The sequence below is a fragment of the Paralichthys olivaceus genome, chromosome 10, assembly GCF_024713975.1.
Source record: "Paralichthys olivaceus isolate ysfri-2021 chromosome 10, ASM2471397v2, whole genome shotgun sequence".
NCBI lineage: Eukaryota > Metazoa > Chordata > Actinopteri > Pleuronectiformes > Paralichthyidae > Paralichthys > Paralichthys olivaceus.
Window position 1 is genome coordinate 6,598,225 of NC_091102.1, and position 15,112 is coordinate 6,613,336.

Sequence of the window (15,112 nt, forward strand, 5' to 3'; positions counted from 1 at the left end):
CCCAGTCCACCACAACCCACAGGCAAAAAAAAACTAAACAGGAACACCACCGTTACCACAGTTTTCCAAATTCACGTCGAGTAGAGGGAAGAGAGAAGCCAAACTTGACAGAAGCATGTGCCATGTGAAGCAAGAGAGTTTTAAGAGAGAGAGAGAGAGAGAGAGAGAGAGAGAGAGAGAGAGACGATGGTGCCAAGTGCAACACAAAATAAAAAGATAAAAAAAAGAAAAACAAAACAAACTTACTCCGGCTGGGTCTCAATCATTTATTAGGTTCAAGAAAAAAATGTTACAGTTCATACATAAACAACTAATCTCATTTGAAGGTGAAATTTGATTTGATATATTAGTAAAAACCAGTGATCAGAGAAACAAAAGAGGAATAACAAGCTTTTTTTGAAGGTGATATAACGAGCTAGAACAAAAGAAGCCTTCTTCATTACACTGGGATCTACACCTCCCACAAGCCATCACTTAGCTGGTGTTCCCAACACGGGGCAGAGTTGTGAACACATCATTAATACCGACATGGTGGTAAAATTGATGAAATAAACACAAGAGAAGAAAACGACAAAGGGGTAACTTTTCATTTAGTGTCTTATAAATGCATCTAAGCAACGTTAACTCAACACAAGCGGTTGAGATGTTTGTCACTGACATGTGAATGCAGAAATGTTGCTCGCAAAAAAAGTGTTACCATGAAAAGAAGGACAAACTGTGCAACAGCCTGTTTTGGTCTCCCAGGTGTGTGCATACAAGACTGTGTTACAACGACAGGGACGAGAGGGCAGAGCAGAGGGTGGTGGTGTTTGGGGAAAATAACGGGGAAACACGGCAGGGTCAGAATACAGTGGTATGTTGAAGAGACAAACACTAAGCATCAGACTGGAGCAAAGGAGGGGAGGGGGGTTGCTTGTTTCATATTTGGACTTGATATTTGTACGAGAAGGGGAATATAGAGCAGTCAACCACGTTTCCTGCACCCACTCAGAACAGCTGGAGCCACACAGAGGGTAGGGGGTTTGGGGTGTGTGTGAGGATCAGTAACATCAGCTGTCCTCTTTTACCGGTACCCTGGGCCTGGCTGAGTGTAGCTCTGGCCGTAAGTGGGGCGGTTGCGGGCGTACGGGTTAGCAGCTCCTGGTGGAGGGGTGACAGTGGTGCCTGGAGGTGCGGTGTATCCCTGGCGGGGCTGGTACCCGGGGCTGGGCTGGGAGCCGGGAGGCAGGCTGTAGTTAGCAGGCTGGGAGGCCTGGGCAGTATAGTTTTGGGGAGGGAAGGCTCCTGGTGGATACTGCTGGCCTCCCTGAGGTGGATGGGGCTGCTGTTGGCCACCTTGGAAGCCTGGAGCTGGGGCGGGGGCTGGGGCTGGGCCAGGGGCGGGAGCCTGGGAGGAGGGAGGGGCGTAGTTCTGAAACTGCTGCTGCTGTGGCGGGCCGGGCTGAGGGGCTCCGGGCTGAGGGCTATATCCTGCTGAGAAAGGAAGGAAGTCTCTTTAATTCCCTCTGAGAGAGAAGGTGACTAACTTCACAACACAGAAGCTACCTTTTTAAAAAATCGAAAAACCATTTTCAGTCTTACCAGGGTACTGCATACCATACTGCTGCTGCGGGGGGGCACCTGGTTGCTGGTATCCACCTGGAGCCTGGTACTGTTGATACACCTGACCTGAAGAAACAAGGATCAACAAGATCAGAACATTAGAACCCAAAAAAGAATTAAGATTTTTACTTTCCATTACGTTCCTTCTCACCACTGTTTGTTGGTTGGTTTGTACACAAAGTCCACCGGACGGACTACCACCACACTTGCTGGAATAATGCAAGTGCCCCTAAAGCTGTGTTATTAATATATTTTTAAAAAAACTACACCAGAAGAATAACCTTCAGTTTACCATTCCATTGTAATTAACATTTATCAATCAATATCTAGTTAGCTTAAAAAAACAAAACAATCTGTACATAAATCAGACATGAATCCCATTCATGGAGTTTTAAGGTCTTTACAGGCTCTCGCACTGATTACACTGACCAGTGATCGGATAAATGCCACAAAGCCTCAAAGTTCTTTGTGTGTAATTTTGAGTGTTGAAATCTGGAGCAGCTTTTTGACTTTAATTCTAGAGGCTACCTCCACAGACCACATACTGACAGAGTTTATAGTTGGAGGAATAAATACTGGTTGAAATGGGGTAATTACATCCATCTCTCCAAGACAACATCTGGAAGGAATTTAAGAGCAAATTCTTTTTGAATGCTTTTTGGTTGCATGTACACTTTTCTTTTGAAAAACATACCTAAGTAGTACACCAAGACATACAGTGACTAAGTGTTAAGTGGGGTCTGTGTTTCATGGAAACACCTGTGCATCTGGAACAAATAACACAACCACTTCGATCGAGACAGATGCAACCAAAGTTTCCAAAGTTTGGTGCCCACAAATCCTGGTGGCATGTTACTAGCTCAGAGCCACAGAGAAGCGTGCAGGTGACACAGCAGATGTAAACACACACAAACAAACAAGAGAAAGAGGTAAGCCCCCTACAATATGGCTGACACATGCATCCACGAGTTAGGTGCTTCAAACAGACACATTTTAATGGCACTGGGCAAATGTTCCTGCATCAGGGCAAAAGCTACACTCCTGCAGGCAGTGAGTCTTACTATGATTTAACCGGTCCACCACACTGCCATGTGCACAAGACGACAGCCATCATCAAATCTACTATAACATCTCAGTGATGACAGATTTCTTCAAAAGGCCTGAGTATCCAAGGAACCTGAAGCATCAAGTTAAACATATCAACCACATCTGAATAGTGCGTCTATGATCATTACTCTTTTGCTTGACAGTGATGCAAGTTTAAAAAAACATGGAAAATTACATTCCCAATTATTTTAATTTGCTCATTACATTTTCCACTGAATGCCTGCATGCTCAGCAAACATGCAAAGACTTGGCAAACTAGTGTTCTCTCTGAACAAGGCCTAAATCTTACTCCAAAATCTTCTGGCTGGCATTTAAACCTGGAGTGGCGACACATGAAAAGAGAGTGGGCACAACAAAAGACGGCTGCACCGGGGGGTTCATCGATTTTTCAAATGCTGGTAAAACTGGTGCTGATTTTCCAGTCTTTAGGGAGAGTTGATGCTGTGGCAGCGTTATGTTCATGAGAGTCCAAAATGGTGCAAAGTTAAAAGGAGACTAAGAACTATTAAATTATTCTGTCCTGTCAGAGATCATCAATATACTCTCCAATTGAAGAAAATCCTCATTTTGTATCCAATGGTTCATAATTCAAACCATTCAATGCAGAGCATAGAGTTCAAGAAAGTACACTTTACATTGGCACATTTGAATAAGTATACACAAGTGAGCCAAAACATTACGATCACGCACGAGATAATCAACGTTATTTACTTCATCTGCAAGAACAGCTCATGTCAAACTCTGGGATACATTAGATGGTAAGAGAACAGCCGGCTCTCGTGGTAAATGTGTTGGCTAATGTAGAAATGGGCAGATACAAAGACCTGAGCTAATTTGAGAAAAGTCAAATGATTATGACCAACACGATAAAGCTCATGAGTCACTAGCGTCAATAGTGACCAAAGGAGGGACAAACCATGAATCAGCCAAAAGATGTTGCAACAGGTGAGGGACTTCGAGAATCTGCTGCTTGATCATAAAGCTAGGGTTGGTAGGCCTGGAAAAGTTATCAAGAGCAGGCTACACTTTGAAAATACGCAACCGATACATCCCACCCCTTCATCAGCCCCTCGTCAAAGCAATGCCCGCAGAACACATAAACGCACACTGTCCGACAACTGCTGGAAGCCCACTTTCCAGCATCTTCAGGCTATCGTCTCTACTTCGGCTGTGCGTGTATTTCTGGCTGAAGACTGGCGCAGGCAGGCAGGTCAGTTAGTAACAGACAGGTACGCCAGTGAAACATTTTCGGTCTGAATGCAATGATTGGTCGTGTTTGAAACAGTCCTTCTTCTTTTTCCAGCCAACTTTATTCATAGACTATTCAGAAGGATACAAATGGCAAACCTTACCATTGAGAGTGCATGTCTGTGCAGCTGTGGTCATAACATTTCCCTTTTATAGTCTTAGCAGCTAAAACCAATTTTGCTCCAGTAGAAAACAAATATTTTGGATTGTTCATGAAGACACTTGACAACTAAATATTAAGCCAGAAACTGTGTACCTCTCTGGTGTCTTTTTATATGCACTGAAGTGATGCACCATCTGTTATCTCTCTGACAGCACCTTAAACATGAACACCGTGCTCTTTATTGTGTGAAACGGCATGTGTGTGAACTTGGCTTCTCCTCCTGTCCTCCCTGGTCTGTAATCCATCATGAGTGTTATGTAAGAGGGATGGGAGGATAACTGTTTGACCCCGCAGACCGGCATTTTACTCCAATGTAGCAAAGAAGTCAAATATCGGACGAAGAAATGACCAGGGACTCATCGAAGACAGCTTAGCATTGTTACAGGAGAGAATCCCCGAGTTAGATGAATGATGTTCACTGGAACAAATGAGTGTTTGGCTGTAGTACTGCTGACCTCTGTGCATGCCCCGTCCCATTTTAAAATAAATATTTCACACAAACACGTCTGCCCAACTGATAAAGACCTGCACGCAAATGTCTCAGCTGCTGTTAAATTAAATGTGCACGTCTACAGTTTCATTCTTGCACTGATGCAAATTACTGCCAAGGCTCCATTAGCATCTGAGGGACAACAGGTTTAAATGTTTACCATTTGCTTATGGATCTCGTTAGCTGCATTCTTATGGTAACAAGTAACCTAAGCCTGCATTAAAAGTGAGCTTAAGGCTACCTTTAAAAGGCCACACATGCTCAGCTGGCACCGAATCTTGTGTATAACCTTTTGAAATTCTCGTGCATGGACTGGTTTTCGGTTTTGCCTTGAGGATGTCATACTGACACACAGTCTGAAAGCAGAGACGGGAATAATGCAAGGACAAAGGGTGAGGGAACGGCTGAGCGGGAGAGGAGGCTGGGCAGGATCGAGCTCATGTCTCTGTGTGCCAACCATCTGCAGCTTTGGATTTAAGAAAAGAGATGAGGAGGGGAAACAGTAAGGTAATGATACAGAGAGGACATTCATTGTACACTGCTGGGCTTGGATGCATCTTAACAACCTGACATAAGACAGAAACTAGCCAGAGCTGCCAATGAGGGTAATAACAACACTTTACTGATCTCAGTGGGTGCATTATCACTTTACTTGTCTCCCTCCACAGGAAAGTACAAATTCACCTTTGGATACAGATTCAGAATAATTCCCTTGCATCTGGTAGGAGTGCCACTTTTTATTAAAAATTTGAACATTCATTTGGACGTGGGTTTAAAATTCCAAGTTTAATGACCTGTTCAAAATCAAAATATACAGCCTGGAAGTGTATCAGGCTTTCTGAAGTAGTTTAAAAAGGCATCTGACATATTACACATTAAAAATCCTAATTTAAATGAAATATATTGAAAAAATACACAATGTGAACTTGCACACACCTGTCACAGAAAAAGACAGATGCATTGTAATATTGATCATGAGCAACTTGAAACTATAACTCAACAATAACAGTTCCACAAACCTATGCCCTGTCATTCCTCGCAGTAAACTAAGCCGAACTGCCAATTCAAACTCATGCAGAGCTTGGACCGATGGTTGGACCTCCACAATGACGTCCCCTCGTCACCGCTAAAGAATCAAACATCACATCCGCAAGAACAAGTCATTCATTTAACAACAAGGTCACTCTGTCCTTGTGTTAATGAAAGGAAAAATAATGATGAACAGCCTTCTGTTGAGCTGTTAGTGTGCAACATGGTGCGTCACTGGCCAACACTGACTGAGTAACACTTCTGGACCATGTAAACTCAAACTGAGGAGAGAGGATAGACCCGGCAATGCCGACAAGGCCAAACCACAAACCACCAGTTAAAATAGAAGTATTCATAGCACATGTGCACTGGTTTTTAGTGTTGCAGGTGTGATGGCTCTAAGAGCAAGTTACAGCTCTCGTAGGGTGCAACATGAGGCAATCTTCTTTTGCTCCACTCGCCTTATGTGGGCCAAACCACGAGCTGAAAACAATCCAGTCTGCTTGCTGTAGAGTGGTTAACCACACAAAATGATTCACCTTCATGGCTGCACCTGCCTGGGACTTTCTTCAAAACAAAAATGGAAACAAGGGAATTCCCTTAAGTTAGAAGTAAGGGGAAAAAGACATGGGATATTGGCACAGAAGACCAAACCCCTGAGCAACGTCCCTGAGAGTACTGTGCAGAGAAAATAAGCAAAGTAAAGCCACGTTTGTTTTTGCCAACATGCTGCTTGAGCCTTCGTACATTTATCTTTATCTGAGGATTTATTCTGGATCTGAAACATCACATTAAAAATCCCACACAGGGGATGGCTGCAAAAAAGCCTCCTCTGAGTAAGATAAATTTAATTTAATGGATACTCTTGTTAAAAAAGTGAAGACAATTGACATTTGTCATTGTCAAATGGTGACTAAGATTCTGGATAAACATCCAATGATTAGTTAATCTACCATCCGTTCTGTTGATTAAAATTATTTGCAACATTTTATCAGTTTCTGTTTGCTCTCTTCATATCAGATATACTTAATCCAATCAACTAAGGATCATTGACAGGATGAAAGTGATAGTGTCTGTGTCCCAGTGAGAGATATAGAGAGGTTAAGTAAACACAGCTCACTAAACAATGGCAGTCACAGGGACTGACACTCTCTGATAGAATTCTATCATGCAACAAAATCAAACATGAATAAAAGTGGGTCAGTCAAGAGTGCCGTTTGTTTAAAAAAATGTTTACACATTGCCAAATATTCTCTGGTTCCAGCAACTCAAGTTGGACTATTTCCCGCTTTTATTTGGTACTCTTGACTCAGTGAAGTTGTGATGGGCATTTTTGGAAAGTTCTCTGATCTTTCATTGACTAAATGATACATCTGTAAAATAATTGGTAGCTTAATCAATAGGAAAAGAAAGAAAGAAAGAGAGAAAGATGGAAAAAAAAAGACCCTGAAAACCTTGCATCATACTGTACAGGTCAATGTACAGTATGTGGTCATGCATGTACTGTATGTACATTGGCTTGTACAGAATTATGCAAGTATTATGTACAGTACATGCATGACTAGAGTTAAGACGGGACTAAACTATAAACAATATAATAAAATAATGATAAAACAAAATGAAATCTATAGTGTCCATTTCCTTTTAAGTTACTTTAAAGTGCTGAAATTCTTAAGAAATACAGTCATAATTTATTTATTTCCATGATTGTTAAGAGGGCTGCAACAACTTTCTTATCATTTAATCTGCCAATTATTTCTCAGATTTATAATTTAGTCAAGACACATCAAAGAATTGTCCAAAAATGCCTGTCACAACTTCACAGAGCCAAAACTACAAAATAAATACCTCCAAATATTTAGTTTGCAATCAAAAGAAAGATCTGTCCATTTGAGAGAATATTTGGCATTATTTTTAATATTTTGCTTTAAGTGACTAAAACTAAGTAGTTGCTTATTACTTTCCCGCTGATTGACTTATCAATTAAGCTGTTTTGCATTTTACTGGCTGCGTAAGTCGGCTAGCAGGGATATTCTCGGTAGGAGCATTCGTTGAAGAGCAGTTTGCACCAGCAGTGGGAAAATATGCAGAACTCAGCACCTTCAGAGAACTGCCAGAGATAAAGCAGTATTCTTAGTGCCGCCTGTTTGTTATCTCTTTTGTGTTTCTGTGTATATTTCTGTTCGTTTCATGCACTTTTGACCCCTCTGACAAACTGACCTTCTTCTTTGTATTATGAAACATTTTATTAGACTGAGGTTAGATAAATCTTGAGATTAAAAAAAACATTTTGACAGTGACTCATGAAGTAAAGCAAAACTTGATAGGGGAATTATTTATCTGTCTGGTTGGTCGTCTGCCACCTCTACTACAGAAACCAAAAGTATAAATGTGAATGTTTAATGATCTGTTCTGTAAACTAGATACGATCAGCTCAAAGTTACCAGATATAGACTTCCTACACAAAGGACATATGAGCCCATGAAGAACTCTTTGAAAACAAATTGGATCTGTATTTTAGGGCAATAAATTCAAACTGTCTGGCTCAACATGATGTCACATGTAATGAGGCTACTTTGGTGATAATGTTGGATAAACATCCCATAAAACAACAAAACTGTAAAGCACATGGAAGTGCTTAACCATACAAACTGCAGGGTCTTTGACTCCCTGTGGTCTTTAGGACATTACACCACGTATCTGCTTCAGTCTGTGTGTTTAGCTATATGCTGTAAACATGACATGAGCACGTGAGCTTTTTTTAGGAAATATCCGTGCGTGTACGTGTCTTACCATCCATTCCGGCTGGGGGTCCCTGCTGTACGCCAGGATAGGGAGCCTGAGGTTGGGGTGGTACTCCTGGCGGAGGGGCCGCAGATGAGGAGGAGGTGATGCTGTCAGGTGTTCCTGAGCGCTCCTCTGCTGCAACTGCTGCGGGAGCTACTTAGGTAACAAAGACAGAGACAGACATTGACTATATATATATATAAACTGCACATGACAACCACATAATGAAACAAAACAAATACGGTCATGTGAAAAAATAGGGCCATCCCATGGATTCTGTTCACTTTTTCAGATTATTTGAACGAGCAAATATTTGATCGTCTCACATGCAGTGTCTGCAGATAAAGGTGACTCAAGGATAAATTGCATCTTCTAATCGTTGGTACCTAATCTGGAACACAGGATTCCAATTTTAGGGCTTTGACGGTGTGATGAATGGCTGTTTTATTTTATTCAAATCACGAAAATGATGTCAATCTTGCATGTAATTTGTTTGAGCACGTCACTTTTATTAATAGACACTATTTCCAAGAGGATCAACTGTGTGTTTGTTCAAATATGTTAAAAAATGTCCATGTGGAGAACTTACTTTTTCACATGACTACCTTAAGACAGCACCTTTAATTTGTGCAGGTCGACGGTGAGCAGTACCTTGGGCCTGGTCCTCACTCAGGCCGAAAGCAGAGATGACATTCTTGTTGACCTCGTCCTGGTTCTTTAAAGGGTCGAAGGCTGACATGCTAGCTGCACTGACCGGAATGGCCTGTTTCACTGTGGGGTCTCCTGCTACAACTTTGCCTTCACGTCCGTCCACTGACTCTAAAAACACAGACAGAGAATACTTTAAAGACCAGCAAGGAAGAGGAACAAAATGTGGCAGTAAAGTGAATATGTGTAACATTTTGAATTATAGCTTTGGAATTATAAACAGAATTTTTATTACACTATGAACAATAACATGGTGTAAAAGCGGAAACTAACCTAGCATCCTGTCTGTTTAATCAACCTTTGATTCAAGCCAAATTATATATGAATATTTGCTCGTTCAGGAGTCAGTAGAAATAAAAACTGCATTAAGTTACAGCTTTCAGACAGTGGTGAAAAATACAGCAGTCTGAAATCATACTTTAATATGACAGCACATGTTCCTCAGCTTTAAAACATGGCCAGTTATGATGACAAGGGCAGGATGTTTTTATGCATGAGCTCTGAATATATGTGAGTGACAACAATCAACCTGCTGACTTGGCTAAACTAGCAGTTATGCAGAACATAATTTAATACAAATGTGTTGTATAAAAATTCAATACAAACAGTTGTATAAAAAGTGACAAATAATACGCCTCATAAACTGTTTCGGTCTGGTGCTAGCGTTGATGAGCGATACAGATCTTAGGCGTGTGGCACAGAGAATGTGGATTATGAATAAGTGGTGCTTGTTAAGGAGCCTGTGCAGTCCCCATCAACAGGATTAAGAAAACCAACACAAGGTTGGTGATAAAAAACAAAACAAAGAAAACTCATCATGTTTGGCTGTGTGTATGCACATCTGCCAGTGCCTAATGGGGCATTATGCTTGTTGTGGTTCCAGTGAGTTTTCTATAGCGCATGCTATGCAGGTGTTAGGAGTTGTAAACTTGTTTTATACTTGAAATCCTATTTCTACGCACAAGTATGTGTGGATGCGTCACATCAATGGGCAGAATTTATATGTTTTCATGAAAGACAATTCAAAGAGAAGCCTTAAAAAAACAAAATGGGTAATTGGGTCAGTAAATCCAGCAAAAATGTGCTCAGTTGGCAAAGATGCCGGTAAATGCCCCCCCCCCGATGCTGAACCGTGGGTGATCCAGTGCTACAAAAATCAGATAATGATATATTAGTCCCTTAGATTCGTTTTAATCATGATGAACGTACAAAACAAACTATTCTAGAAAAATAACTTGACATTTCTGTCTGGTTTAAAAATTGGGTGGTAATTCTGTACAGCAGTTTTTTCATCAACTACAATATATTGATCTGACTGCTCAAGTACTGACATGTACATGTGTATCAGATTCCTTACCACTGTCCGGTGCTGTGGCAGCCAGGCCAGGCTCTGTGGGGGGCTCCAGACTATCCAGGAGGTTGTTGACTTTATTCCTGAGCTCGATGAGCTCCCTGCGCAGGTACTTCACCTGGCTGGACTCCAAAGGCCGTGGCTGACCATTCACTGCAGATCGTAGGACGAAGAGAGGGGACCCAAGTGAGCCAATCAAATTATAACATTTGTGTTAGACCTCCAGGAGGGTGATGAATAGTATCTGAGTCTTACTTTTACAGAATACAAGAATCTTCCAGCTGAGTCAATATATTTATAAATAGGGCATCATTATGCATCATTCACACAGATCTGGTCTCTAACTGAGCTCAGAGGAAACTCTGGGTGAGACTGTACAGAAATGTATCAATAGCCTCGCAGACGGTAAAACAAATATATAAACTGGCAGGAATATCAACCGGCATAACCTCACATTCCAAGAAGTGGGAATGAATATACTGACTGATGATTCAAGTGACTGTTTGTAGGAACCTTAATACTGACATTATACTGACACTATTGAAAAGCGAGTCAAATACTGTAAATGATTAACATTTAAAGTCAATCACCTTTGACACAGAAAACAACATTTGCTATAATAGGAGATACCTGATTTCTGCAGTTCAATGGTCTGGAAAAGCAGATAATTCTATACTAAGCACGAGCAGATTATGAAAGATGATCTGCCCAAATTCTATTAGCTCCACATTCTGAACACCTGGCATTACAGGGATCATCTTTCAAAGAGGGAATTAGAGCCTCATCTTCATTAGTTCCACCCTGCCAGCGGGGCACTGGAGCTGGTAACACTGGGCATAAGCGCACTGGTTTGTCATCCAGCTCGTCTGTCAGTCAGGCAACATACTTAAAAGCCAGTTGGAACTTACTTTGTTTATTTAACGAAATAGTTTATTATAAAGTACTTCACAATCTTCAACCCTACAAGGACTGCATGGCTTTGTTTTCACGTTCCAAATTGATTAAAGAGTGAAATGTTCTACTGCTGAAGAATAAGTAGTAGAATAGTGATCACCAGACATTCCTTTCTCACATATGTTTCCCTGTCTCAGTGGATAATGCTAAACAGAGATGCATGGGGTCACAAGTAACTGTGCTCAAACACGGGCTGCAATGAAAATCCAGCAACTCTCGCTCTCCCTGAATCTCATGTCTGAGGATATAATTAACACGTGAGGTCATGTGATGATGTGCCAGGACTTCGTTTAGACTGGGAGGAAGTTAAATATTTTTTTAAAGGGGAAAAAAATATCTAAAAACAGCAACTGGGGGATAGACTGACTCAGAGTAGAACACAGCAAACATCGTCATGTTGTCATCACAAATTCCATAATTAAAACAGCATGAGGATCTGGTGTGTTATGGTTTTGAAACTAAATGTACCTTAAACACTGACTTTCTTTAGATCTATGTTTCCATAAGTGTAAATTCCTGCCCCAACGTTGTTTAGTAGCAGGAAGGACAAATGCCTGAAACAACCATAAACACCATCAAAAAGCTAATAACTGGGGGATACTCTTACAGAAAATATAATAATTCTTTATCCATTGAACTGTGTATGTAATATAGTTGCTGGGGTCTCATTTATATTCCAATTTAAGCAATTATCAAAAAGATCAAATAATGCATCATCTCAACCCTAAATTTTTATTTTATGCCACATGTTATTCTGACATAAACAGGTTTGACTTGTAAGGGTGAGGCCTACTGACTGTTTGCGAATCATCATTAATTAAACCTGAAGTCATACTGCTGAAGGCCTCCTGAATGACTGGCACATATTTAAATTTAACATTAGGAACTAGTAAAACTGCCACAAATGTCTTTTGTGAATAAATCTTTTGTCTGTCACACTGTTTGTTTGCAGTACCAATGCTAAGAGACGCACAGAAATTCCATCTAATCTGAGTCAGAAGGGAGTGCAGAGTCAGTGAAGAGTTGACTTCTGTTGAGTAAAACATAAACTGGACTGCCCTCCAGTGACCGGTTGCTGTAACATCTGATGTAGGCCATCTTGGTTTATAGGTTTGCAGACTTAAATTGTGGATTCCTTGTGATAAAATTTACCTGTAGAGAAAGGAAATGCTTTAAAATCTTACCAAACAAAGTCAGTTTGAGTATTCTACTACACTGGATGGCAAAGGAGAGGTCAGAGCTGTCAAAGATGGTGATGAGATCATCATCTGAAAGAAACGGAAAAGAGATACCAGATGATTCCATGTACAGCAAATGATCTCCAACTGAGGAAAACGTATTATCATTAACTTTTATTTTTGATGCCAATTCGGTTAAAGGACCCGTGTCTGGACTCACCCTCATCTTTGTATTTGATGGTAACTTCGTCATTACTCTGCAGCTTGCCCCTGAAGACGCGCTGCATCATCAGCACCAGCTCATCATAAGTGATGTCTTCATTATGGATAGGGATACGTCTGATGTCGTCGCCCAACTGTGCTTTGATGATCAGCTTCCCGCTCAGGTCCAGCTGGCCGTTCATGGTACAGTTCGACCTGCTCTGCTCCCACCACTTTACAATAAGACAAAAAATTGTTAAAACAACCAACTCAGCAACATTACCATGCTAGTCTGTATTTCTCAGTTTGAGTTCATTTAAATTTTAGTCCTTAAGTTAAACCAAACACTTGATTTTGTATGATGGGCACATTAGCAATGTCTAAATCTCTTATGTCTAAGTTTCATTAACATTATCTTGCAAGTATCTTTATTTTTTGTTCTCTTAAGGGATTAATGGAAATTGAGATGTACTCATGCGTCACAGTGATGCAGTGCTATGACAATGTGTATCATGAGGTTTTTTTTTTTTTATCATGCCTGCAGCACATGGTTTGCGAAAACCTCAGCAGAGATCGTTGCCTATATTTATAAGAAAGGATGGATTCAGGAAAAAAACGTGATAAAAAAAGGCTTTGTATATTTTGATGTACGTCACTTCATCCATCTTATGAGTAAGATAACAAACAAGACAGTAGACAAAACTTTGCATATTGCAAATAATAAAGGTCATCGGTCATGTGGAAATTCATGTTTTACCCCCAAAGGTGGATGCACATTATAGATTAATTAGGAATTTATCAATCCAAGATACATTACATCCCCCGTATCGAATTGATAACATGCTAACATGTCAGGTCAACTTGAACCCTTGGTCTGTGTTAGTAGGTAAAGAGGTCATGGGAAGTTGTTACTATGAGAGTCAATACTTTTTTTAAAAATTTAAGTGAGGTTGTTTCTTGATGAGATCATGAGGAAATTAGCAACTCCTCTTTCCTGAGCTTTGATTAAATATCACATTTTAAAGAGAAGGAGAGAGCTGCCCTTCGCTCAGACGATTTGATCAAACAATCTTGTTCACCGACATCACACAGTTTCCGTGGTCTAAGGGTCACACGTCAGCCCGGGAGGTGGCTCACACCTGCAGACTTTGACCCTAAATATCGTCCGAGTAGATAAAGACAATCAAAGATATTAACAGTACGTGTAAATATCCTGTGATCGAACAACATGTCCATCGTGGGTTGCGTGTAGGCACCAGCTGGATTAACTATGACGTTACCTGCTCATGATGTCAGCTGCACAACTCACTGCTGTCAGTGTAATTCCAGAAATGCTGCGGCTTTACTTGACCCAGTAGCCAGATGAATAATTGGCTGGATGCTAGGGATTGTGTTGTAGCTAACGTTTAGCCATAGCACACACTAGTATTAAAAAGAGGATAACAACAACAACCCCGGTGTCTACTGGTGCTAACTCGTTTACAGTTAACAGTGTAGTTACGGTGTAATCAAGCTAACGCTAACTGTAAGAGACGATCAATCGCAGAGTCATCGGTCAGTGGCCCATAAACAGCAGTTATCTGCTGAATGCTAACGTTAGCTAACCCGTTTCACTTCAGCTGTGTGAACGACTACCACACCTGTTAAAATACAACCAGCCACACTGAGTGAGAAGCTTTAATATATAAGACCCGTCGTCGTGTAAAAGAGTTGGAGTAAGAGTGTGTATCTTAATTTCACTTCTTAGCAATGGAGGTGCAAAAGCGGTTTCCTGTGTGACTTGTGTTAGCTCCCTTTAATACGCACTCAGAGCTGTGTAAGCTAACTTATTCGTAATTGAATAATATTTCCGGTTCTCGTTCATTTAAACAAGAATGAACTAGTTACGAATCTTTTTTTTTTTTTGGAAACTACTTCCCATGACTCGACACCTGTTTCGGGCGTCCTACCCTAGCGTTAGCTCACAACACTAGCCGGCTAACGCTAGCCGCTTAGCTAGCAACGTACCAGTCAAACAATGCTAGCACGGAAACCGCCGCGTGTATAAAAACCAAATGAGAACACAACACAACACAGAGAGGGTCCTTTACCTGAATCAGACGATTAGACCACGCTGTGTTTCACAGCTTTGCCCCCGAACCGTGAAAATGAAATGTGTTAGCTAGCCTAGCCGGGTCCGGGCCAGCATCAGGAAGCGTCCTCCTCACTGTCAACGTCAGACAGTACGTGGCATTCACAGCGCGCAGCCGCACAGCGTGGGGACAAAGTGCGATGAGAGAGGTAATACAACTTCA

General features: G+C 41.1%; 1 protein-coding gene across 6 annotated transcripts; it reads right to left on the reverse strand.

The window, feature by feature from the left end:
• Window positions 1-252: 252 nt before the first annotated feature.
• On the reverse strand, window positions 253-15,091 carry tfg (trafficking from ER to golgi regulator). Of its 6 annotated transcripts, none has more exons than XM_020100706.2 (8): window positions 14,909-15,091; window positions 12,838-13,051; window positions 12,624-12,707; window positions 10,492-10,638; window positions 9,078-9,245; window positions 8,433-8,579; window positions 1,582-1,668; window positions 253-1,473 (listed from the first exon to the last, which is right to left on the reverse strand). In XM_020100706.2, the coding sequence occupies exons 2-8, from the start codon at window positions 13,019-13,021 to the stop codon at window positions 1,064-1,066; spliced, it is 1,227 nt and encodes a 408-aa protein (XP_019956265.1). In that variant the 5' UTR covers window positions 13,022-13,051; window positions 14,909-15,091; the 3' UTR covers window positions 253-1,063. The 6 variants fall into 6 exon arrangements, with proteins under 6 accessions (XP_019956265.1, XP_069389357.1, XP_019956262.1 ...); XM_069533256.1 differs by having other exon boundaries at window positions 253-1,470; window positions 14,909-15,087; XM_020100703.2 differs by having other exon boundaries at window positions 9,045-9,245; window positions 14,909-15,055.
• Window positions 15,092-15,112: the final 21 nt, after the last annotated feature.